This window comes from Balaenoptera borealis, assembly GCF_965194805.1.
Source record: "Balaenoptera borealis genome assembly, chromosome: 8".
NCBI lineage: Eukaryota > Metazoa > Chordata > Mammalia > Artiodactyla > Balaenopteridae > Balaenoptera > Balaenoptera borealis.
Window position 1 is genome coordinate 116,356,241 of NC_138865.1, and position 25,236 is coordinate 116,381,476.

General features: G+C 52.2%; 2 protein-coding genes and 1 long non-coding RNA gene across 18 annotated transcripts in view; 2 read left to right on the top strand and 1 right to left on the bottom strand.

The window, feature by feature from the left end:
* The window catches only part of USP20 (ubiquitin specific peptidase 20), a 33,333-nt gene extending 23,976 nt beyond the window's left edge, over positions 1-9,357 (top strand). For 5 of the 6 annotated variants that reach the window (XM_082400735.1, XM_082400734.1, XM_082400737.1 and 2 more), the window contains 10 exons: positions 1,400-1,433; positions 1,624-1,669; positions 2,594-2,774; positions 2,854-2,980; positions 3,333-3,502; positions 3,648-3,729; positions 4,769-4,877; positions 5,792-5,894; positions 7,144-7,215; positions 7,673-9,357. In XM_082400735.1, the coding sequence (XP_082256861.1) occupies positions 1,400-1,433; positions 1,624-1,669; positions 2,594-2,774; positions 2,854-2,980; positions 3,333-3,502; positions 3,648-3,729; positions 4,769-4,877; positions 5,792-5,894; positions 7,144-7,215; positions 7,673-7,833 (1,085 nt within the window). In that variant the 3' untranslated portion in view covers positions 7,834-9,357. The remainder of the gene's footprint in view (positions 1-1,399; positions 1,434-1,623; positions 1,670-2,593; positions 2,775-2,853; positions 2,981-3,332; positions 3,503-3,647; positions 3,730-4,768; positions 4,878-5,791; positions 5,895-7,143; positions 7,216-7,672) is intronic. The other variant, XM_082400736.1, reaches the window with a different exon arrangement.
* A 6,509-nt stretch (positions 9,358-15,866) lies between these two features.
* Positions 15,867-25,236, bottom strand: part of FNBP1 (formin binding protein 1) — a 144,354-nt gene continuing 134,984 nt past the window's right edge. For 6 of the 11 annotated variants that reach the window (XM_082400777.1, XM_082400787.1, XM_082400786.1 and 3 more), the window contains 3 exons: positions 25,100-25,221; positions 24,646-24,785; positions 19,560-22,780 (listed from right to left, as the gene is read on the bottom strand). In XM_082400777.1, coding sequence (XP_082256903.1) covers positions 22,602-22,780; positions 24,646-24,785; positions 25,100-25,221 — 441 coding nt within the window. In that variant the 3' untranslated portion in view covers positions 19,560-22,601. Of the gene's footprint in view, positions 18,885-19,559; positions 22,781-24,645; positions 24,786-25,099; positions 25,222-25,236 lie in introns of those variants that run through there. The other 5 variants (XM_082400780.1, XM_082400776.1, XM_082400785.1 and 2 more) reach the window with 2 other exon arrangements.
* Positions 18,891-21,174, top strand: LOC309632868. The gene is made up of 2 exons (XR_014247096.1): positions 18,891-19,392; positions 20,327-21,174. It is a non-coding gene; the product is annotated as an uncharacterized lncRNA (long non-coding RNA).

Genomic DNA, 25,236 nt, shown 5'->3' on the forward strand with positions numbered 1-25,236 from the left:
ATCTCAACTTCTGCTGGGCTTTTCTTTGTTGGGAGGTTTCTTATTACTGCTTCAATCTCCTTAGTCATTGGTGTTTTCAGATTTTCCATTTCTTCATAATTCAGTCTGGGTAGGTTGTATGTTTCTAAGTATTTATCCGTTTCTTCTAGGTTATCCAATTTGTTGTGTTGGTGTATAGTTGGTCATGGGAGTCTCTTTTGATCCTTTATACTTCTATGGTGTCTGTTGTATGTCTCTTGTTTCATTTATAATTTTGAGTCCTCTTTTTTTCTTGGTTAATCTAGCTAAAGATTTGTTAATTTTGTTTTTCTTTGAAACAAAATTAACAAAGTTTCTCAATGAAACTCTTAGTTTCATTGATTTTTTTTTCCCTATTGTCTTTCTAGTCTCTGTTTTATTTCTGCTCTAATCTTTATTATCTCCTTTCTTCTGTTAACTTTGGATTTAGTTTGTTCTTCTTCTGATTCCTCAAGGTGTAAAATCAGATTGTTTGAGAGCTTTCTTTTTTCTAAATGTAGGCATTTATTGCTATAAAATTCCCTCTTAGAACTGCTTTTGCTGTATCCCATAAGTGCTAGTGTGTTGTATTTTCAGTTTTATTTGTCTCAGGATACTTTCTGATTTCCTTTTGATTCCTTCTTTGACCCATCAGTTGTTCAGGAATGTGTTGTTTAATTTCCACATATTTGTGAATTTTTTAGGTTTCCTCCTGTTACTGGTTTCTAGTTTCACACCATTGTGTTTGGAAAAGATATTAGATATGATTTCAGTCTTCTTAAATTTGTTAAGGCTTGCTTGGTGGGCCAACATACGATCTATTCCGGAGAATGTCTGTGTGCACTTCTGAAGAATGTGTATTTTGGTGCTGTTGTATGGAATGTTCTGTTTATATCTGTTAGGTTCATTTGGGCTATAGTGTTATTCAGGTCTGCTGTTCCCTTGTTAATTTTCTGTCTGGATGATCTATCCAATATTGAGGGTGGACTATTGAAGTTTCCTGCTATTATTGTATTTCTGTTTATTTCTCCCTTCAGTTATGCTTTAATTATTCAGGTGCTCCAATGTTGGCTGCCTATATATTCACAATGGTTACATCCTCTTGATGAATTGACCCCTTTATCACTGTATGGTGACCCTCTTTGTCTCTTGTAACTGATTTTGGCTGAAAGTGTATTTTATCTGATATAAGTACAGCCACTCCTGCTCTCTTTTGGTTACCACTGCATGGAATATATTTTTCCATCCCTTCACTTTCAGCCTCCGTGTGTCCTTGAAGCTAAAAGTGAGTCTCTTGTAGTCAGCATGTTGTGGTTTTATTTCTAAGGCATAAGTCATTACGTGCCCTTCTCCCCCATTTTCCATCCCCTCTAACCTTTGTCTCTGTATTTTACTGCCCTAGGTGACAACATGTATAGCTGTGAACGGTGTAAAAAGTAAGTGTGTGCGTTCTAGAGGCTTCTCCCTGACTTCCCGTTTCCATCTATGGTCCATCCGTGTTCCACGTACTTCCCCCGGGCTCCCCCAGCTAGCTTGACCTCACAGAGTGAGCGGGGTGGGGGGGGTGCTCCCCTGCCTGCCGGCCGCCTCCCTGGGACGCTCACGTCCCCCGCTCTCTGCTCCCAGGCTGCGCAACGGCGTGAAGTACTGTAAGGTCCTGCGGTTGCCGGAGGTGAGTGGGCAGCCTTCCGCCACCGCTGCCTGCCGGGCCTCCTGCACCCCGAGCGGTGCCGCGCAGGGCAGAGGCCGACCCCCTCCCGGGCTCAGGAGGCCCGTGGAGACTGCTGCTCTGGCTGGGCGACCCCCCGGGAGGGTCTGGCCGGTGGGGAGGCTCGTAGCTCGGTGTGTAGCTTGGAGCCCGGCTCCTTCGTCCCTCAGAGCGTCTCGTGCGGGCGGGAGGCAGGTGTGGGGCGCCGAGGGCACCGTCTGGAGTGAGGCATAGGCGGGGCTGTTGGGAATGCCTTTCCGAGGAAGTGGCATCTGAGTGGGGCCTGAGGACATAGGCAGGGGTCGGCCTGGTGGAAGGAGAGTGGGGAAAGAGCAGGTGGGCAAAACCCCAAAGCAGAAACGGGCTTGGCCGAGGCTTGTGGCTGCAACGAGAGGAGCATGGCCCGACGCGGGTGCCGGGCTGGGCTGAGCAGGTCTGGGGAGATTGGTGGAGAAGCCTTCTACAAGTCGGCGCCCACAGGACTGGTGGCCAGAGTTCTTTGGATGGTCAACTCGACGGGCCAGTGACAGCTTCCTGCGCAGACCAGCCCAGCGCTCGGGGACAGCCCGTCCTGACCACCAGTCCTGTTAGTGCGGCTCAGCTCTGCTGTCACATCTGCCTTTACCCCTGGAAGCTGGCCTGGCCCGGCTCCCAGGCATGGTTCTTAAGTGTGTTTAGAGTCAAGGGTGGACCATCAGTTCGCCTGGGTCTCTGAAGGCTCTAGCCGCTACGCTTCTTGTTTTCCCCTGGGTGACAGGGCCTGAGTGGGTCAAACAGCGGGCTAGTGGGTGTCCCAGAGCCCTGCCCCGAGGCCCCCGTCAGGTTACCCGGGGTCCCAGGGCCCTGGCCAGCCCCGGAGTGACTGGCACCTCCCCTCTCTGCCCCCAGATCCTGTGCATTCACCTGAAGCGCTTTCGACACGAGGTGATGTACTCATTCAAAATCAGCAGCCACGTCTCCTTCCCCCTGGAGGGACTTGACCTGCGCCCCTTCCTCGCCAAGGAGTGCACGTCCCAGATCACCACCTACGACCTCCTCTCGGTCATCTGCCACCACGGGACGGCAGGCAGTGAGTCCAGCCACCCGGCCCCACCCCGGCCCCGCCCCGTCCCTAGGGTGTTTGTCACCGCCTGCCTGTCCCGCCGCAGGTGGCCACTACATCGCCTACTGCCAGAACGTGATCAACGGGCAGTGGTATGAGTTCGACGACCAGTACGTCACCGAGGTTCACGAGACAGTGGTGCAGAACGCCGAGGCCTACGTGCTTTTCTACAGGTGGGGCCCGGGCAGCGCGTGGCGGGGGGCTGAGGGACAGCGCCTGCGCCCCAGGGCTTCAGCCGGTGCACGTCGGGCTGGCAGCGCCTGCGAGGGCTTTAGGCCAGGGAGGAGTAAGGATTTGGGTTTTTAGCAGAGAGCCCGCTGGCTGCTGGTGGGAAAGCTGGAAACCCAAGGAGTCGAGTTGGGTTTTCTCCGGTGGTCCCGGTGGGAGGTGACGGCAGCCGGAACTCTGGCAGGGGCGGTGGGGCTGCTGGGAGGCGGAGGGATGCTGCGGGGCCCGGGAGGCGGGGCTTCCCTGCATGGGGCGTGGCTGCGGCTCCTGATCTGCCCCCACCCGGCCGCCGCCCAGGAAGAGCAGCGAGGAGGCCGTGCGGGAGCGGCAGCAGGTGGTGTCCCTGGCCGCCATGCGGGAGCCCAGCCTGCTGCGGTTCTACGTGTCCCGGGAATGGCTCAACAAGTTCAACACCTTCGCCGAGCCGGGGCCCATCACCAACCATACCTTCCTCTGCTCCCACGGAGGTGAGGTCGCCTTCTCTGCGACGGGCTGCGGGGCGGGTGGGCCGAGCCCCAGCCCTCCATCCTGTGCGGGTGGGCCGAGCCCCAGCTCTCCATCCTGTGCGGGTGGGCCGAGCCCCAGACCTCCATCCTGTGCCTTCCTCCTCAGGCATCCCGCCCTACAAATACCACTACATCGACGACCTGGTGGTGATCCTGCCCCAGAACGTCTGGGAGCACCTCTACAACAGGTACCGGCGGCCGCAGCCGGCCTCTGCTGTCCAGGCCGGGCACTCAGCTGGGCGGGAAGCGGGGACAGGCGGGGGGATGCCTCCGTGACCCCACGCCGCCCTCAGGCAGCAGGACAGCAGCACGCCAGCAGTTGTGGTGCGCCCCTGGCAGCCGTGTCTGCATCGAAAAAGATGCCCGCCTTTGGGGGCATCCAGCCGAATCCTCCCAGTCGCAAGGGCCGGAAAACTGGCTCAAGCCCAAGCGGGGGTATTGGTCCCTCTCGCAGACAGTCGTGGGGCCGCTGGCCGCAGGGCATCCTGACCAGTGTCTCTCCCCAGCCCCGTGCCTGGCTCAGGGGGCCGGGGGCGTGTGCTGCCTGGGGCCTTCCAGGTTCAAGTCCGTCAAGACCCAGAGCGTGTGACTCTCTCGTTGAGGGGAGAGCCCCTGGCTGGGCTCGGGTCACTCTGGATCCAGGAGGCCGGCTGTGCCGCGGCCGAGGGGGTGGTCAGACGGGCGGGGAAGGAGAGGCCAGGGAGACTCACTGGACGGGTTTCTCCCCACCCACTCACAGCTCAGGCACGGCCCGCGCCCTGTGGTTGGTGGATGGGTCAGAACCCCACAGGGAGCGGCATCCCCAGGTCCTGTGGGGACGCCCCCCCCCACCCGCAGAAGGATGTGCAGCCTCCCTTTGATGTCATCCTTAGAGTCAGGCCAGGCGGGCTTTGGCCGCCATGGCTCCTGCCCAGTGGCCAGGAGAGGAAGCGAGAGCGTTAAACTGTCCTTCGGCCATTAAGCACATATTTGTGAGGCACCTGCCCTGCGGCGGGCGCTCTCCTAGGTGCTGTGGGCTCTCAGGTGCGCAGGTAGCCGTGCCAGTCAGGTGAGGAAGACGAGACAAGTAAACAGGCCGTGCATAGGGTGCCCAGGGGCCCAGTGGCTGGGCCAGGGCAGCATCAGGAAGCCTCGCTCCCCAGCAGGTTCTCTGCTGCCCTCCCCACGGGGGCCCTCCCCTCAGGGTTCATGACTCCCTCTCTCTCTGCACCTCCCGCCCTGGCGTAGGTTTGGGGGCGGCCCTGCCGTGAACCATCTGTACGTGTGCTCCATCTGCCAGGTGGAGATCGAGGCGCTGGCCAAGCGCAGGCGGATTGAGATCGACACCTTCATCAAGGTGCCTGGGGAAGGGGGTGGGGCGCGGGAGAGCCGGGCACCTGAGCCGGAAGAGCCGAGTGCAGTCAGGCTCTGTTTGGAAGACCTGTTCTGTGGGGGACCAGAGTGGCCAGAGGCCTGGCCTGACACTGAAGATTTTCACCGGCGGAAGGGGTTGGGCTTAGCGAGTTCAGGTCCCTCTGCTGGGAGGCTGTCAAGCATCTGGTGAAGGAACAAGTGCGGCCGTTCGGGGCCGGATGCTTCTTTACCGTGCGGGTTGTAGGAGGTTCCGCAGCATCCCTGACCTCTACCCACTCGATGCCAGTGACAACAAAAATTACCTCCAGACGTGGGCGGGTGACCCCTGGGGGCAGAGTCCCACCCCCGCTGCTGCCCCCCTTTGGGAACCACTGGGCTCTACAAACTGCCACGGAAAGGTGCATTAAGTGAAAAAAGCAAGTTGCAAGATAGAACCCAGCATGATCCCATTTTAAGGAAAGGGACGTGTGCAGGGGACATGGGGGTGTGTGAGGACCGAGGCCCCTGCTGCTCAGAGCAGGGGGACTCGGGGACCCGCCATCGTTCAACAGCCCAGGGTTGGGCTGTTAGATACCCTGCTTTGTGGTCAGTCAATATGAGACATCAGACCAGTCAAGGAGTGAGCGGGGGACACGTTCTATGAAGTGGTGGGGGAACAGCATCTACCGTGTGATCTCAAGTGGCTTTTTAAAAAGTTATTAACAAGAGATTCACCCAAATGCTAGCAGCAGTCATCTGAGTGGTGGGATCGTGGGAGATGTTTCTTTTCTTTGAACTTGTCTGGGCATTCGAAACTTTCTCTGAGAATCTAGTGTTTGGTAAGAGTCCGGGGTGGGGACTGACCGATGGGGTGTTGGATAGTCATGCCGGCCCTCCCCTCGGCCCCGCCCCGCCCAGCTGAACAAGGCGTTCCAGGCCGAGGAGTCGCCCAGCGTCATCTACTGCATCAGCATGCAGTGGTTCCGGGAGTGGGAGGCCTTCGTCAAGGGCAAGGACAACGGTGAGTCAGGCGGCACGTGCACGCCACTCCCCACACCAGGAGGGACCTGGGGCTGCCGACCTGCTGGGAGTGTCCCAGCAGGCGGAGGTGGGGCGCCCAGGATCTGTGCCTGCCCGGCAGGTGTTTGGTGTCACCGCTTCAGGCACGCGCCCTCTGGGCAGGAGCACAGAGCGTGGGTGCTCCCCTGCCGCCCCCCCTCCCTGAGTGCCGGGATCACTGTCCTCACCCTGGCCAGGCCTTCTCACTGCAGCAGGACAGAAGCCATCTCGCTCTGCCCCTTCCCTCCCTTAACCCTCTGTCTGCGGGTGCCCAGGGGCGGCTGCTCTTCCCTCCTGCCAGGCCCTTTCCCTTGGGGAATCTGTTGCCCTAAATAATAGATTTTAGTTGACAGATGGCTTCAGACTCTTAGGAAAGGACTTGGACACCATGTCCTCTGATCGCTCGATTTACAGAGGTGGAAACAGGCCCCAGCAGAGGGCCGCTCCCAGAGTCCCTCACGGTCCCCGGCAGGGAACAGCTGAGCCCGAGCCGCGGCCGGCATGCGGCCACCCTCACCGCCCCCGAGTCCCACACTTGGCTCCCAGGCCAGGCTTTGGAGCCTGGCGGGCTCAGCAGAGCCAGGAGGTTCTGCGCACTGGACACCTGCCCTTTGGAGCATAAGCGCCGGGACGCGAGAAGGGGGAGGGGCCTCCCGAGTGGCTGCGGTGGATCCAGAACCCGGCTTCGGAGTCGCAGCCCCACCTCGGGCCCTGGCTCTGCCTTCTGCCAGCGCTGAGCTGGGCGGTCCCGTCGCCTGCCTCACCTCACCCAGCTGTTGAGGGTTGAGCTAGTGGGGCGCGTGGGAAGGGTGCTCAGCAAGCACAGCTGCCGTCAGATGAGGGCCGTGTCCACCTGGCCCTGGACGTCCACCCTACCCCCCCCCCCGCCCCCCGCCCCATGCTGAGGTCTGAAACCAGGGTGCGAGTCCTCAAAACTCCCTCTGCTGGGTCCAGGGATGCCACAGTCCCTTCTGGCTCTCAGACTCGTGGAGATGAGCATTTGGTGCCCTGAGCACCTCAGCCCGTAAGAGCTTCACACTGACCCCTTGGACCCAGGACAGCCTCTCCGGGATCACGGGTGTCGGTGGCACACCTTGAGAATGGCTCGTATCTGTTGAGGGGTGGAAGGCTGTGGCGGAGGAGGGGACTGGGCTTTCGTGCCGTCGCTGCGGAGGCCCAGAGGCACTGAGCCTGAGCCCTGTCTGTTCCAGAGCCCCCCGGGCCCATTGACAACAGCAGGATCGCGCAAGTCAAAGGAAGCGGCCACATCCAACTGAAGCAGGGTGAGGGTCTCACCAGCCCCAGCCCTGGCCTCCCAAGCCAGCCAGGGTCCCCTCTGCCCCTCCTGGCTTGCAGGTCCCACCAGGCGCCCCCTTGCCACCTGTCTGAGTCAGGCTGTGACATCTGTCCGTGTCCAGGTCCAAGACTCGAGCAGATGGGCTAAGCCCCTCTCCCACAGCCCCTCTGCCCCTACCCACGCCCTCTCCCCACTCCACCACCTCACCTGCCTGCCCTTTTGCGTGAACCCCACCCCCTGGGAAATGAGGGGCTGCAGCCATTGTAGTGCCCTCTAGGGTCCTCAGAGAATGGACGTTCCCTTGGAAAATCCCAAGATTCCCATTTACAGCTTTGCACGGAAGCCTGTGGTTGCCCTCCCAGACCCCCCACTGCCAAGACGGTGGCTTCAGCGAGGGGGCGCGGGTGAGCCCAGCCTGACCGGTAGCCTCTTGGGCCCTGCAGGAGCTGACTACGGGCAGATCTCAGAGGAGACCTGGGTGTACCTGAATAACCTGTATGGCGGTGGCCCCGAGATCGCCCTCCGCCAGAGTGTGGCCCAGCTCCAGGACCCGGAGAGCTTGCACGGGGAGCAGAAAATCGAAGCCGAGACCCGGGCCGTGTGACTCAGTGTGCCAGTCTGTAAGTCCTCTCCTCCCTCCGCAGAGACCCTCTCATGTCCCTCACGTGTTGGAAGAGTGCCCTGCACACACCTGCCCTGAGGCTGCTTGGAAGGACCTTCACGAGGCCCCCGCCGGCTGATGACCCGGCTGTCCCCACAGGCCCCCGCCTTTGCCCTCCTCCCTGTGGAGGGGGCGTCTGTACGCGGAAGAGAGGCTGGCCGCTCTGGAAACCCAGATGTGTAAAGAGGCAGAAAAGTTGTTTTGGTTCACAGTGAGTAATGCTGCAACTAGGAAATATATCCACTTCAGGCTTGTTAAACGACCAAGGCTCCGCGACGTTAACTTGGGTCTTTGTCTCGGCAGTGCCCTTGTGTCACTGCCGTCGTTGTGTCCCCAAACCTGCCCTCTCGCTAGCTCGGGCCCAGCTTTTGTCCCTGGACCCTCAGTCAGCGGCCATGGCCTGGGGACAGAGGGTCGGGGAGCGGCTGCCGCTCCCCAGGCGTTTCCCACTGGCGCCTGGTCCAGCACCTGAGTCACGGGTCGACGGTCAGAGCCGCGAGCAGGGTGCCGAGCACTCGGCAGTGAGGGTGCTGCCGCTGGTCCCTGGGCCAGGTCCTCCCGAGGCCCCGCTTCGCCCCCGCACCTCCCGGTCGTCACGCAAGTCTCCTGAATCCTGGGCGGCTCTTGATGTTTTTCCTGCAGACTAATGACTCTGGACACGTTTGCGATTGGGACCCGAGGGCGGGGTTGGCTTTCTGTCAGTGGGGATCATTTCTGGAGGCAGCTGGTCCCCTCGCACCCTGTGCTGCTGAGCTGGCCCTGTGGATTGGCTGTCATTTGCCCCTGCCAGGGACCCAGATGATGAAACAGAAATACCTCGCGTTGCTATGTTTGCTGCTGATGCAGCTTCCCCGGGGGGCTGACACTTCTCCCCAGCACTGAGCTGCCAAGGGAGGGGCGGCCCTGGCCCGGCTCGTACGCGTGGGTCCCGGAAGTGCGTCTTCTCGATGCTGAGCGAGGCCACTGCTGGGGGCTGGGACCTCCGAGCACAGCGAGGTGGCACTGAAGCCCCTGGACGAAACAGCCGTGGCCCGTGCTCACCTCGTCAGGACCAAAGCGAATGGGGGGTGGGAGAGGGGTCCCGGGACCAAACCCCCCAGATACCGTGGCCTTCAGCCTCCATAGAAGCAGATGTCAGTGGAACTTTCCAGCAGGCGGTTCTGGCGCAGCCCCTGAAGCTCTCACGTGTCACTCACTTGTGTGATCTCGTTTCACCCCGATCTGTTTCCTTCTCCATCGAGGCAGCATAAGATCAAAGAACAAGCCACTGTTGGAATTTCTGGACATTTGCCACAGTCCTTTGGAAGTTGCTGCTGCCGCCAGCGGCAACCCCCCTGCAGAGCCCGGCGGTTGCATGTTGCACTGTTTGTGACGTAGACTCCGCTGTGCAGGTTGTAATCTCGCCCCACGTCTGCGCCGTCTAGTTTGTGCTCAGAATGTCATAATAAATATGTAACGTTCCCCACAGCCCATGCTCTCGTCTCTGCACCCGCCGCAGTTAATTCTGTTACTGGAGGGAGAGGGAAGCTGGCTGCCGTGGGGGAGGGTCATGGGGGAGGGCGGTGGAGCCACGGTGATTAATGTTTGACCTTTCTAAGAAAAAAGGATTCTTATTCTAAGCTTTTGCTTTGTCGTTTTGTAACATACAAAAAGAATCTGCCAGAAAAACTTACCATGCATTAGATTTTTAAAAATGTAGATAGAAACCATATTGCTAATGCTCAAATGAGCATGCTCCCTTTTGGCTTTCAGAGTGATAGAGATCCTTACAAGTGTGCAGGCCCTGGAGTTGAGGGTGATTGGCTTCCTTTACAGACCCCTTATTCTAGAAGGGCTTTTTACTTGAATAAAACAATGCAACTTAGCAAACCAGTTCATGGCCTTAGAGAAACATGTTTGCATGAATTCTTGCAAACGGCTTCTTACATTTTCTGGAATGAAAAGTGAGAATTTATTTTAAAAAGATGTGCTTTTTTAAAAAAATATATAAATTTATTTATTTATTTATTTTTGGCTGTGTTGGGTCTTCGTTGCTGCGCACGGGCTTTCTCTAGTTGTGGCGAGCGGGGGCTACTCTTCGTTGCAGTGCACGGGCTTCTCATTGCAATGGCTTCTCTTGTTGCGGAGCACGGGCTCTAGGAGCGAGGGCTCAGGAGTTGTGGCGCACGGGCTTGGTTGTTCCGCGGCATGTGGGATCTTCCTGGACCAGGGCTCGAACCCATGTCCCCTGCATTGGCAGGCAGATTCTTAACCACTGTGCCACCAGGGAAGCCCCAAAAGATGTGCTATTAAAAAAACCTGAGAAAACAGTTTTTTGAGCCTATATATTTAAAAAACAAAAAAACAAGGAGTGTGTACTGTAACTCTTTTGAATTCCTGTATGCAGCTTTCTTCACATGGAGCTTATCTACTCCATGCCTACGTTTCCCAGTGATTCACTCTACTGTGAGATGGTACACATTTGGTTCAGAAACCAGTTTTTATTTCTCCCATTTCCTGTTTTATCAAGATTTTGTTGTTGTTGTTCAGCTTGAATTATAACACCATCATTTGAATATACGTAATTCAGAAAAACTCCTTGATGTGTTCTAGCCTTAAAGGTCCTGCATACATTTTAAACGCATCTTAACTATTAGCTAGGTTACTGTACTGGAGACTGTTTAGTGCTTTGCTTTTAGGGAAACAAATGTTGAACTTCACATTTTTATAAGGTAACAGTATAATTAAAAGGTGTAAATGTCTTCATCTCTTAGGCTTGCTTTCTCCTAAGGTTGCCCAAGCAGTGGTTGGATTTTATTCACATTACTACAGAAATAATACTGAAGTTGGATAAGACCTTTCTATGTTCATGTCTTTCTTGGGGCTAGCAGCCCTGATACGGTATAAACCACTTGTGTTTAAGAGTAAAAACAGTATATGCAGTTTTCACTGAACTTAAAAATGAAAATCATGTCACCGTATTGTAATCTGTTGGTGCTTTTTTAGAATGGAGCTTAATCATGACAGACCTTGATGTTTATTTCTTATTTAAACCCTCCTCTTTACACGTCAGCATTTTTAGAAGGGTCAGATTTCTTGTTTAACTTATATGGACCTATGTATCGTACAACCCAGTGATATCAGACAAGAATTAATATTTCACTCTATTTCAAATGCTTAGAAAGCTTTTATTGTGAGTTAGATTGCGAATGCAAAGTTTACAGCCTTCTGGTACTGAAAACCAGATACACAAAACAATGTTACAGACGATGAAGATAAAGAGTATTTTTTCTTTTCAGGGCTTTGAAAAAAAATCACTTAAACTCTTATTACTGAATAGAGTAAGCCTAGAATCCTGTTTATATTCCAGGGAAAAGAAAGTCTGCATTTGTTTCATGGCTGAAACCATCTGGTTTATACATATTACAGTGCAGTAGTGATATTGAAAAATTGTCTCTTGCCTAGCGTTTTTATTGTCCTATGAACAGGAATTAAATTTTAAAGTACTGCTTGAAGATGGCTGTGCTAACTAATGTCAACGCAGGAGCAATATTTTTACCTGTTTCTAGATGACAATATTACTAACATTTCTAAAATGAAGGCATTTGTTTAGTCTCAGTTACTTAAGAAAAATATAAATCGTAAAAAGGACGCTGAGATAAATCATGATCTCAGAGGCACTTTCAGATCGTCATTGTTCAGAAGCAAAATAAATACAATGGACCATCAAAACAAAACAAAAAAATTAATGTGACAAATGACCAGACACCACGGGGGGCTTTGCATGGCTCCCCGAGAGCCAGCGCATCCGGAGGCTTCGGGAGGAAGTGGAGGCCGAGCTGCTTTAAACACCCTTCGGCCTGTGTCTCTCCTTTCCTGGAACCAGCCCCGGCCCCAGAGGAGGGGGGCCAGATGTGGTCGGGGGATGAGGCCAGCACAGCCCACAGGCCGCTCGCCTCCTGGCATCACACCACGGACTCGGTGCCTGCCGGCTGCTCAGAGCAGCCTCGGAGCAGGGGTCCCCCTCCCTGGACCCTGCGAGGGCTGCACTGGGGGTACCCTTTCCCTTTCCTCCCCTGACGGCTGACGTTGGCACCTCCGTCACAGCATCGTGGTTGCTGGTGTCTGGCATCGGGAGCTCCCTCACATTTAGTGAGGCTAGTCGTTTATAGTCTCTGTGGTTTTGGTTGGTTCTGTTTATGCTTTGGGGGTTTGGAGGGGAGAGAAGAACTTGAGATTTTATGTCTGACTTTAAACATTTACCTGTGAAATCCCATCAGACGTGCATGTGCCAGAGACACGTTCAACACAGAGTGATAAAACAGGTGACAGGTACCGCCCCTAGGTAGGACTGTTAACCAGCTCCACTGAAGCCCCTTCGGGGCCTCCGGATCACCGCCCCCCTGCCCACCCCCGAGGACGCTCCTTCCCTGCGTTTCCTTCAGCCCTCACTTTTCTTTATAGTTTCACCCACATACGTGTGTGTCTGAGTGTCATTTTAGCTTTGCTCACATTCGAATGTTGGATCCCATGGTACAGATTTTGTGATTGGCTTTTCCTGTTAAACATGGAAGATGGGAATGGGAAGGTTTTGTCTGGAGGGTTGCTTGATCCGGAGGTTTGGAGACATTCATTTGTTGTATGTACTACAGGAAGGTGAGAGAGAGAGGTAGGTACCAGTTGGCCTTAAGATGTTTCCTCTATACTTTCCCTTGAAATACCAGGCTTTTCAGTGCCTCGGCCACACTGAGATGCTGGCATGTGAAGACAGGACAGGAGCGTGTGATTGTTCACCTCCATTCACAGACGAGCGGAGACAGGCAGTGCTGGGCGGCAGGGGAGGCCGCCTCTGTGTCCTCTCTCCCACGTGCCATCCCGTGGTCGGGCTCCTCTTCCAGGCTGGCCCAGGCCTCGCTCCAGCGACACCTTTTAGAGTCACAAGCCAGCCGGCAGACTGGGGAGTTTGTAGGCCAACTGCCACCTGTGTCTGCAGGCCTTTCCACCTGTCTGTGCTTCTGCTGACAAAGCTGCATCAGAAAGTACATTCCCTGGTGGTCCAGTAGATAAGACTCCGCGCTTCCAAGGCAGGGGGCACGGGTTCAATCCCTGGTGGGGGAACTAGGATCCCACATGCTGCACGGTGTGGCGGGGAAAAAAACAAAACAAAACAAAAAACATTTGCAAGGTGCAGCCACCCCAGAAGTATAGCTTCCTACCTTTGTTCTAGTTGGAATTATGTGCAAACGTGAATTATCCTGCGAGTCTTTCACGACCTCATTTTGAGCCCCAGAGAGCCCCTGGGGAAGCAAAAGGTGTTTTGGAATACCTCCCTCTGGCTCTCTTCCCTACGACACCTTTACCTACAGCAGAGAGAGGCCCCGTTGATCGTAGCAAAGGCACAGGGTGCAGAGGAAATTGATGCCCTTGGGAAAAGCTGTGAAAAAGAGCCGTCCACATTTTGGACAAAGTGTGTCCTGGAAGGCTGCCCTAGGGACGTGTTGGGACGCAGCCTCCAGGCCTTCCTTGGACCTGACACCAGCGAGCAGCCCAGATGAGGGCTGTCTGGAGAGCCCGAACTGCGGGCAGGGCTCTTGGCCTGGCGTGTGGGAGGATGTGCACCCCGTGAGGGGCACGAGGCCCCGGGGGCAGAATGCCGCAGCACCCAGGGGATCCTCCCGCCCCCGCTGCTTCCGGGGCCCAACAGAGGAAAATGAGGAAATCCCCGTTTCCTCCCGCGGCTTTTGGTCCCTTAGCTCTGAGGACAAAGCCACGTTGGGGGCCGTTCTCAGTTTCTGCTGTACCTTCTGTGGCCCAGCGACGTCTCCAGCTAATGGGAGGTCATTTAAGTAAATGGCACTCACTGTACCGTCTGGACAGAGACAGCGTTTAAGTCAGGGCCGAACGCACGCAGCTCCGGAGAAACGGCTCCTGACACTCTCAGAGGCTGCGAAGTGCCGTCTGCAGCGTTTGCACTTTAATCCCCGGTCTCAGAGGGCGCTGGCAACAAGGCTTATGCCTCCCGTTCTCAGAAAAGGCCAGCAGAGGCCAGGGAAGAGGAAGAGAGGCCCCCTCCAGGCCAGGTGGGCCCTCACTCAGACCCGCACCAGCCACCTCTTGCTGTCCCGTGGATCGCACAATTCCAGAGATCTCTTTTGCTTTAGTTAAAAAAGTGACGGCATACTCGAATCCCCCTGCCTCTGCCCACTTCCATTTCCTTCCTGGTCACCCTGCTGGGGACCCTCGTCCTTCCCTCCTCGCCCGCCGGCTTCTCTCCCACTAGGGGTCGCCAGCGCCTCTGCGCGGCGGCGGCGGCGGGGGGCGTGGCCTGGGCGTGGCCGGCAGGTGGGGAGCGGGGAGAGGCGGGGCCAAGCAGGGCGGATGCTGAGATTCCCAGCCCCACCGGAGGAGCCTGACCGACGGGTCTGAGTCAGGGGTTTGTGCGCTTACAGAGGCTGCCTTCGGGAGCACACCGGGAAACCAGCTAACTGCCCGCAGCACGTACTGCGTTGCCGCCGCTGGTTTCCGTGTGCGATGGGGTGAGGCGTCACCTCCCCGAACGCTTGAACCAGGTAGGTGAGTAAAGACGGGCCAAGCTGGGAGGCGGTTCAGTGTTTCAGACCCGCGAGCGCAGCGTAAGGTCACAGAGCTGCCAGCCGTGAACTCTGTCCCCGAATCAGAATAACACAGGCTCCATCACGGAGCCGGGAGGGAGCTCGGAATCCGAGCTGACAGCTAAGAACGGCTGTGGAGGTGGCGTCCACCAAGTGTTTTCCCAGAGGTCTCCTGTCCTCACCCCACTACCGGGGAAACTGAGGCCCAGGGAGGTGAGGACACGCGCCCCATTCAGACCCAGCTCCCAGCCCCTCACGATGGCGGGGTCCTGCAGGGGGGAAGGTTCTACGTGAGACAGAGGGAGACATTCTGTCTCTTACCGACTGTTAGAGACTAGTCCCCAAATATGATAAAAGCCCAGAAAGAACATGCTGGAGACATTCTTCCCAGATTGACCTTTTGCTGACAACCTGGACAAGAGGACCTCAGTAGGACAGTCATAGGGCCACCTAGTTCCCTTGACCATCCCCTCTCTTCCTGAGAACCCCGACTTGATTGTTTGGAGGCCTTGGCTCCCCGACGCCATCCTCCCCAGCACCGACGGCAGCAGACTTTGCTGAGAACACGGCGAAGCTCTTGCTTGAAAGGCCAGTCACACGCATCTGTGGGAGGAGGCCGCAGCTGCAGTGAGGCCTGGCCTCTTAGGGGTGGCCTCACCTCCCACCCCTCAGCGAGTGAGTGGCACTTGGCATTAGTCAGGCCGCCCTGCTCACTTAATATTTCACTCCCTCAACAACTGTTTTCCTAAATCGGCTCTAAAGAGCCTTAGGAAACAAAGAGGTGTGGGCACGAACCAGTCTTCCCCCCAAAGCCTGGGGTGAGAGTTTCAACGCTGGGTATGGAAAGGGCCTCCCTCCTGCTGCATGCAGCCGCTTGGTGCAGGCACGAGGCCCTCACCCTTAAACGCTGCACACTGTCCGCGGCGTCACAGAAACCAGTGATTATTCCAGCCAAGCTGCCAAGGAGAGGGTGGGCTTGAGCACTCGTGACACCAGACCGCCAATGAAACGCAAACCCGCTGCGATTTCCTGGCCCCTCAGTCCCCACAGTAGGGTCCCCGAAACCCCAGAGTAGCTGCCAGCTGAATTTGCATGCACGAAAAATGGCCTGGACCTAAGGAGCCTCCCCAAATCCCTGCACTGAATCAACCTGAATCCCACATCACTGAGGTCTCTGACAGCTTCCCCCAGTGGGCGGGGCTGGAATTTGGAGCTCGCTGGGTCTCAGGCCCCTCCCCAAGCAGATGGCACCGGGACTGGTGTCCGGTTGACACAGTAAATCAGTGACATGCAGATGGGAGCCCAGCCCCCAGCCCAGGGGACTCTGACTGCTTCTGTGACCCGGGTCGCCTCTTTGTGCAACAGAACAGTCCCGCGATACCGTGCCAGAAGTTACACTTTTATTTAACATTTAGAGGATTAACATATAGTTACAAGGTCAATATAAGCCTTCCAATGGAAGCACTTTATTTGGTTTAATTCCATCTCCAGAGACAAATGGGCAATTCCATAACCTTTACAATGGCAATGGGCCGTTTACAACACTGAAATGCCTCCAAAGTTTAGAATTAGTGCAACACACACAGATAAACCAAGAAGTTTAAAGGTGCTCGACACCAGGTTAAAATAAAGTTTTGGATCACTTTTTGAAGTTTTTTGATATAAGCACAGGAGGCAGAGCCATTAGGAAGTATGAAGTCGACATTTCTGGAAAAATACTTAGCATCAACATAACTTTTTCATGTTCAGTAAACTTTTCCCCAGTAATTACAGATGTTACCAAAAGGCATTAGAGGCCTCTATGCTACTGCTGGAGAGGCACCCTGCTTGCACCCAAAAGCTTCCGGATGATCGTGATACAAACCCGAAGGAAAATCCCATTACAGCTTTCCACGCCTGTTTATTTTTTCCTATCCTGCAAAGGAAAAATTGGGTAAACAACAAGTTCCTCTCTTTCATTTTGTTTAAGTTATTTTCAGGGTAGCTTCTTTAAAACTGAGTTATTCTTACGGCACAGCAATATTCTAGCATTGGTGGAGAAATGACGGGCAGTGGATACGAGGGAAGGCTGAGAAAGAAGCACATGGGAAATTCCACGTTTCTACTCTATGTGAACTGCTCTATAATAATATATAGATGATTTCACAGTCGGATTCCCAGAGTAAATGATACACCTCAACTATCCTATAATAACTTATTTCCTTTACTAAAGCCCAGCTGGTGCAGCATTGCGCTTTCCCCATAGCCACACAGACTGTCAGAGAAGCAAACACCAAGGTTAACATTGAAAAGCACTCATTATCCATTCTTTTTTGGACACAGGTGGTACAGAGAAGAAAAAAGGCACAGGGGATACAAGAGGATACCAGCATATTCTATATTGGGTTTAACAGACATTAAAAGAACAAATTACTGCAGTTTATGCCTTTTCCCCTAGGTTGTAAGAAATTAATCTATCCTGACCCCTAATACGAAAGATGCAATGCACATGCATTCCCAAGGCTCTAAAATCAGATTTTAAAAATATGTTTAGCATCCTTGTAGAGTGAAGAGTGGGCAGCTTGACTTGGTGAGATTCAGAAGTTGCTGGAGACACCCGGTCACCCTGCCACTGGGACTGTCCGTAGGAACCACGCACCTGCTGGTCTGCAGGGACACGGGTGAGGCCCTGACTCTTCTCGCCCTTTGGCATCCTGGCTTCACCGTCATCTGCCAAGACGGTCCTCTCATGAGACTCAGGAGCATGTGACAATGGGGCCGCCCCTTGGGTGTTAACGGAGTGGCCCCCAGACGCCCACAGCTGCAGAGGCTCGCTCCGGGGAAGAAAGAGTGAGGGGGTGTCTCACGCTTGCTCAAACCTGAAGCCACTTCCTCTTCCCCTGCTTGCCCTTGGTATTTGCTTCCTCAGGGTTTCTTGTCACCAAGGGTTGACTGAGCCACTCTCAGAGGCTGGTGTGTGGTCAACCCTGGTTTGCCGAGAGGAACTGTTTTCCTACCACTGAACAAAGGCCCAACCCTCAGGACCTGTCCTTTCTGTCCTTGTCCCTTCGGCTCCTGTAAGATTTCCTTGTCTTGATTCATAAGTGTTGAGAAGCAATGAAGACGCTCAGGGTGACCTCCTAGTTACCAAAAGCCAAACCAGAGAGGAAAGATGCTGGTGGCATCCTTGGGCTTCTGACGGCATCCTCGCTCGCAGAAACTCACAGCCAGTGATTTCTCTGGGCTGTTTCTGCACCGAATAAGTAGAGAAGCTCTGCTGCTCTAAGGCATGAGTGACCACAGGGTACATGACCTCATGTCTTCCTCAAAGATCCATAAGAGGAAGGAAATTTAGCTCAAAAAACAAACTTGATTAATTCCGCTTGGCCTGGAGAGCAGGTGGGAAAACGTGGAAGCTGTAGCCACAGGATCACTTGATGGACCACAAGAAGCACAGGGTCTTTGGTGATGAAAGCACTAGAATCCTAAGATGCGGATCTTGGACTTCATGGAAAGGGGAGAGTCTTCCCTTGGAAATGAGCTAATGCCGAGGTGAGACCCTCGTCCACGATCTGCAGTTCTCGTTAACAGGTGGCCAACGGGGAGAAGGGGGTCTGGGGCCTTCCTTGACCCCATGAAAGGTGGACACAGGCAGGACAGCTGGGCTGGCCCAAGAGCTGGAATTTGACTTTCGCTGTGGACTTTTCCAGGCCACTGAAGACAGGGCCCCAAACAAAAATGTGTGTACGTGTGTGTATGTGAGTGTGCGTGTACATGCCCCAGTGCCCGCCACGGACACTCTCAGGCTGTGAAACGTTTCAAGGGCCAGTTGTTTAGTATGAGGTGAGGACGCACAGTCAGGAAAGGACCACCGAATACCCAATGGACTTGGGAGAAGATGAGTATTTTCTAACGTAAAGGACACGGGGACACGTGAGTTACATTCGGGCGCTCAGTCCAGCTGGTGCAGACCTGACCCTCCTTGTTCAGATTCGGTTCGTCTCCCCAGGAGACCAGTGGCAAAGTTTTCACGAAAGGCACAGTGTGAATTGTGGACGGGCCGGGATGCGCCAGGTGGGCTGAGGGCGGAGGCCCGGGAAGGAGGGACCACGCATCAAGCCGCCTTCTGTGGCCCCGAGTTGGATGGGGACCGAGACAGGGACAGACCTCCCCGCGAGAGGCAGCCAGTCTGGGCCAGGGGAGGAACCAGGCTACGAGGAACATGCTGTAAAAAGAAAAGAAAGAAAAAGGCAAGCAGCTGCACGTGGGGATGGATGTCGCTTCAGGCTTAGGTTCCGAGGGCCACACACCAGCAGAGCCCCAAGGCGCTGGCGGGCACCCAGGCCTGTGGGGACAAGCAGACCGAAGGGTTTCTCCTGGGAAGGCTCTCCCGAGGCTCTGGCTCCCGGAACCATCTTTAGGAATCTACAACACAAAAGACAGAGAGAGGAAAAGGCTGTTAGAGTGTCTGGCAGCAGGTCAGGGGCGGGCACTCCGCTCCTCAGCGCAAAGTGCACTGCCCGGGGGTGGGGGTGGGGGAGCATTTTTAGAGCAATGGGTTACCACAGGGCGAGTCTGAGATAAGGAACTTTCACGGTTTCATCTGCAATCAGAGCAGCTAGTCTTTCCTTCAGGGGTAAGAGGAGCCGCCCAGGAGATGATGCGCCCAGGCACCCGAACTCATCTTTCTCATAAATTGAGTTCTGAGACAGAGAAAGAAACCAGCTTCCCAGAATGATGCCGGAAGCCCAAAGGCCTGGTTCCCTCTCCGACTGACACTCTCAGTTCCTTGGCAGTAAAAGGCAACATCTTTGGTGAAAAGGAAAACCTGTCGCTCAGCGTTTACTCAGCAATAAACAGTGAAAGTTCTTCATCTTGAGGGGACAGAAGAGAAACAGGAGGCAGACTCCACAAGCCCGGAGGTGAACACAGGGTGAGAAACAGAGAAGGTGTCATCATATAAAAGGGGGAAAGGGCAGGATTTTTTGAAAAGCATTTGGCTAGAAAATTCCCCATTATTAAAGACGAAAGAGTTAAATACTCGGATTACACAGAATAATTTTCTCGGAAAGGTGAAAAATCATTTAAAATACACAACACTGAGAAAAATATAACGTTTATTAGAGAGGCAGATACGAGGGTACAACTAAAAGGTGCCAGACAGATTCTTTTCTTGTAGGATAAGGAGAGAGAGAAACAGTCATGTTGGCCATATTCAAACAAAACTTACTCAGAACCCAAGTGTCTACAATAAACTCAAGTGTGGATCAGCCGGCAGGGGGCCTAGCTACCAGTGTAACCGTCCTTCCGGCTCCCCCAGCGGTTACAAAAACAAAAAGGTCATTAGGCATCAGAATCACCAATAAAACAAACAGATAAAAGAGTAAAACATTAAAACAACGAATTCAAGTAATCTTTTTAGTTTTTCTATTGCAGTATATACAAATCTATTGGGGCGGGGGGCGGTTATGGACATGTTTCACAGAGAGCAATTAAAAAAAACAAAAACAAAACCATGAAAGAGGACAGTCACAATTCAGTTGACCAGTTGGAACTTACTCTAGTCTAACTATTTTGGCAATTATTAAATAGTCACATGGTAGACACCACACACAAACACAAAAGTGCACTGGCATTACTGACAATAAAACAACTCCTTTTGAGTTATGGGCATCGGAAAGCAGCAGCCCCGCCCACCTGGGATGGGCTTAAGGGGAGGGCAGTGTTTATGGAGCAGGCTGAACAGATTTATAAACAAGGCAGGGAAGGAAGGCTTCTACATACATTATTAACCTCTAAGTGTATCTCTAAACAAAAGGAGAAAACTTTATATACAAGCTGAGACTTTGCTACTTTTATTTTAACAGATAACTGTTGGAAGAACACAAATTATACTTTGGGTGGAAATGGAAATTTGTGATTCTCTGGGAATCAAGACTTTTGCTAATCCTCTGCGCATTGACTAGATGGACCTGAAACTACAAAATATTTTTCACCGTTGAGTCACTAGTACATAGATTCATCTGGTAAAGGTACTGAGGCATACAACCTAAAATAATGATCATAATTTATGTGCCCAAATCGCCCCTCCCATCCCCGAAAGCCAGCTGAGCTATTTCCTGAATCAGATTTGCACAACTCTAAAGAGGAGGGGAAAAACAAAAGAAACAACACCAACCAACTTCGTGGAATGCCATACTTTTCAAGTCAGGCTTTTAAAAGACTAATGTTATGCCTCATTTTAAGACATTTTCAGTGCTTAGTTTGCTGTCTCCAATAATTTACAGTCTGGAAATGAGTTCATCACAGGATAGAAAGGTTAGGTTTTAATGTCTTAGGGAGTCACTTGGTTACCTGCCCAAAGCTGTGACCCCCCTACTGCTCGTTAAATCCCCATGGTCAGCTGATTTTCTCGCTGCAGTAGTTAAAAGGAAGAACTGAAATGATTCTCCTGAGAGGTCTGGAGTCAGGGTGAGTGGCTTTATTGATATTACGGCAGCAAAGGTATAATAAAGCAAAAGAAATCTGAATTACAAAATTATATTTTTTAAAAAATCAGGCTGGCCAGGGTCGGTTTCCCACTTTTGATATTGGACCACAATTGTGTCAGATGTAACCACTGGGGGAAGCTGGATGTAGGGGATCTTTCTGTACTATCTTTGCAACTTCCTGAGAATCTATAATCATTTAAAAATAAAAAGTGTTTTAAAAATCAGACAGTCATTAAGTAAGGTTACTAAATTCCATCTTGGCGGCCCTTGGGAAATGTAAGAGAGCTTTCTGCTACATTCTGCACCAGTCACCCGTGCCTCCTGCCAGCTCGTAGACCCTTGATGTACTGCTGTCAGTTTTAAAATCAGCTTTAAATTGATCTGACATTCTAAAAGGAGCCCACAGTGTAGAAGCAAGGAGCTAATTTCCTATTTAAGAGTAGGAAGGACATGAATAAGTAATTTTCAAAGCCAAATAAAAAGAGAATCTCAACCCCATACCTTTATTCTGACTCACTTTTAGCTGGTTTTCTGTGATCTCAGGGAAGATTCTAGAAATAAGCACAGCCATTGGGCATGTCACCCATTTCACTACCTATCCTGCCAATTTAAAAATGCAGATCCCCATGTGACCCAGATTCTTTTAAGATGGTGAAACATAAAACGAGCTAGAAATTCTAAAACAGTTTTCAGTAAATTCACACTTTGGGTCTTAAAGATGCCAATAATTAAAAAACAAACCAAAAAACCCTTGAAAAGTGATGTGCTGGGGTCTGTGTGTAGAAGCAGTGGCTTACAAGGGTCTATTCACAGCCCCACCTGGGCAAGTATGAGCGGAATACAGCTCCACTTCCCACAAAACCTCCGACAGAACAGAATGAAGTGCGCTGTTTTTATGTAAGTTTATCTAAACAACACTAGCACATCTGATCAACTCTGTCAATTGGCAGAAGGAAGGAAGATCAGTAGTCATATGTAAAAATCAACTGGTTGGTCGACCAAAGTTTTCCATATTTCAATTGGTTGTTTAGGATCATATAGACATAACCTGAAAACACGGTGATCTAACAATTATCTTAAACATGTTTAAGGAAATATACACACTTTTGGTACCAATCTTATTCTTTACTTATTCTGTACTTCATTGATGACTTCCTTCGAAGTGAATGACTGTAAAATTTAACAAACTAGCGTAGTTCAGTTTATGAAGTTACAAAATGTAACATTCTAAGGTAGTTCAATTTCTGGCAGATACTACATATAAATACGAGAACTGAAGTCTTCTGCACCCCTAGGATGTGCATGGACTTTTAGATTCAGAAATACGGATTAGAAGCTAGAAGGCAACTTTTTGGTTATCTACAGATGCTGCCCAAGAAGAAATGTTTATCGGATTTCAAAGGACACAGTTGTAAATTGGCAGCTGGCAGCTTTCCAAGTGAAATGTCATTAGCAAGTGAAACTTGATTATCGTCAAAACCAGCCCAGGAAATTCAGGTGTAAGATGCCTGAAAGTCCACCTCGTCCCTAAAGGAAACTGCGACGCTCCCCATTCAGTCTTTTGAAGAACTGCCTGTAACAGTCATAGTTGTGGGAGAAACAACTCCAATGTTTTAAAGTTTTTTGTGTTTTTGGTTTTTTTTAAGTTGTATTAAATATAAGTCTTAGCACCTTTGGCGTTTTTGTCCAAATAGACTTCGACGTACGAAGTGGGGACATAACCCTCTTCATCTTCATTTCTCCGGATGCGGGTCCACCCGTCGCCTTTGTCTTCCTCTATAACGTACACTGTTTCTCCTTCAACTACTGAAATGGTTCCTTCGTTCTGACCTGAAAAAGCAATATCAGAGTATTTTAGGTTTCTTGTCAAATCCGGGTTGAGAGCACAGCTTTGCAACAACGAAACAAGTGTAGGAAAAGATGGATGCACTGACCCTTCTGCTCTCCTCCCACACAGAAGCTTCCAGGTCCTCACCTTGCGTCTCTCTAGGACCCTCTTCTAACTCCTCCTGGGAGCCCTCTCGTTCCTCCCTCCCAGAACAGGAGGAATTTTCCGCAGAGGAAATCTTGGGTCCGCTTCTCTACTCTTCCCTGAAGGTACTCCTATGGCGTCAATTACATCTCTTTACACAGCACCCCGGCTTTTCTTTCTCCTGTTCTGGTTCTCGTCTGAGGTAAGGTTCCACTTCGCCTTCTGCCTGAAGCCCATTTCCACCTTGATGGTACCCGGGCACCTGGAACGCGATAGGGGTGAACCCGGACTCACTGTTTTTCCTCCCAAACTAGATCCTCCTCCCACTTTCCCATTTCAGTGGACATCTCCATCGTCCCAGGAATGCAACTTCAGGGATCACCTGTGATTTCCTCCCCTCTTTGTTTCCAACTTCCAATCAGACACGCGTCTGAGCAGTTTATTGGCTGCAGCATCTCTGCGTCCATTCCCTAATCAAGGCCCCAAACACCATTTGCTAAGATAATTTCAAAAGACTAGCCGTCATCGCCCAAGCAGTGTCCTGAAAGGCAGACTGTTTAGGGGGCTGTTAATAGCAGTACTGTGGGCGCGGGGGGGAGAGGGATGGTTTGGACGTGAAGTAAAACCAGGAACATTGAACCTGGCACTTCTTTTTCTTATTTTGTCACAATGAATATTTAGTTTATTAAAGGCTCTAAAAGTCCTAGAGTAAAGGGAATTCCCTGGTGGTCCAGTGGTTAGGATTCCGTACTTCCACTGCAGGGGGCCCAGGTTCAATCCCTGGTCAGAGAACTAAGATCCTGCAAGCTGTGAGGTATGGCCAAAAGAAAAAAAAAAAGTCCTACAGTAAAGAAATTCATTTATCCCAGGGCTTCTGAAAATGATCTGAGCTCTGATTGCTTCTTTCACATCATCCTTATCAGCATCCTGCAAGATGCCGTTTCAAGGCTCATCAGTTTAGGAAACACTAGGCTAGTCTTTCTAACCAATTTCCCTGTCTTCTAACTGATCCTACACATACGACAATAAATGTCTCAAGGTACAGCTCTGCTTGTGTCAACAACCTGCTCAAATACTTTCAGTAGCTTCTCGACATTTGCCAAATAAAATCCAGACGTTTCTGTTACCCATACCCCCCACTGGCACCACCTACACCCTCATCTTACCACCTAAGACATCTGAGCACCAGCCATACAAACCCCATGCCTTCCTCGCTCCATGCTTGGCAGTGCCCGTGCCTCTGACACACTTCAGCACGGAGAGTTCTCCAAATCCCCTTAAGGAAGTGATCTCATCCTCGCGTGAATCCCCCATCACTCTGTAGCCCTCCTCTGGTGAATATTGCAGGCAGCCCTCTCTCTACGTGTGTCTGCTTTATTTCCTCCAAAGGTGGACGCCAGAACATACCATCTGCCTCCCACCCTTTCAGGGGTCTTTACAAGACAGAAGTTCTATAAGTATTGAATGAATGGATGAAATAATCATTATTCCATACTATCTGCTGCAATTAAGCTCACTCAAAGTTGTTCAAAAGTACAGACCCAAAGGTAAAATATACAGCCATCGACCAGATCATAATCATAATCACAAATACCACGAGCAGAGCAAAAGAGCAATGAGGGAAAGTTCTGGACGACTTCAAAAGAAAGCCTGATCACAGAAAGAGAAGAGTGACTCAGACAGTTCCCAAAAAGTGGGGAAATTAGGTGACACGCAGTGTTACCTTCGAACGTGTAGAGAGCTTTACACGTCCCTATGGCAGGGAGGGACTCCTCATCATCAAACTCATCGTCGAAATCCGTGGCCAGCACCTTGACCTCACTCTCCTGACTCTGCTCCTCCGTGTAACTGCCATCCGGGCTGCTCAAGAAAGCAAAACACACAGCAACTATAGCCACTGACCCCAGCGAGGACTCAAATTCAGCCCCCGCGAGAGCAAAGTGCTTGCAACCCACCCCCATCCCCATCCCCCGATTGTTGTAACTAGGACCATCTTCAATCACCCCGCAGGCTTGGGCACCATCCACGGGGAACTAGACACCTGCACCGTGGGAAACATCACAGGCCAATCATCACAGACGCTTGGGATCTAACAAGTACCTTGTGCTCGTCTCTGATTCCAGAATTGAGAAATAAATACGAAGCCAAAAAAAGCAGGCGCCGTACAGATACTGTACCTCTCCCGATCCTGTGCACAGCTGTTGACGGCCGGGGGGTTGTGCACATCGTACATGCCACTCTGCCGACGGGCCTGTTCGCTGCGTGCTGGGAGTCTGCCTTCGACCTCGGCCAGCCAGGCCTGCAAACAGAAGCC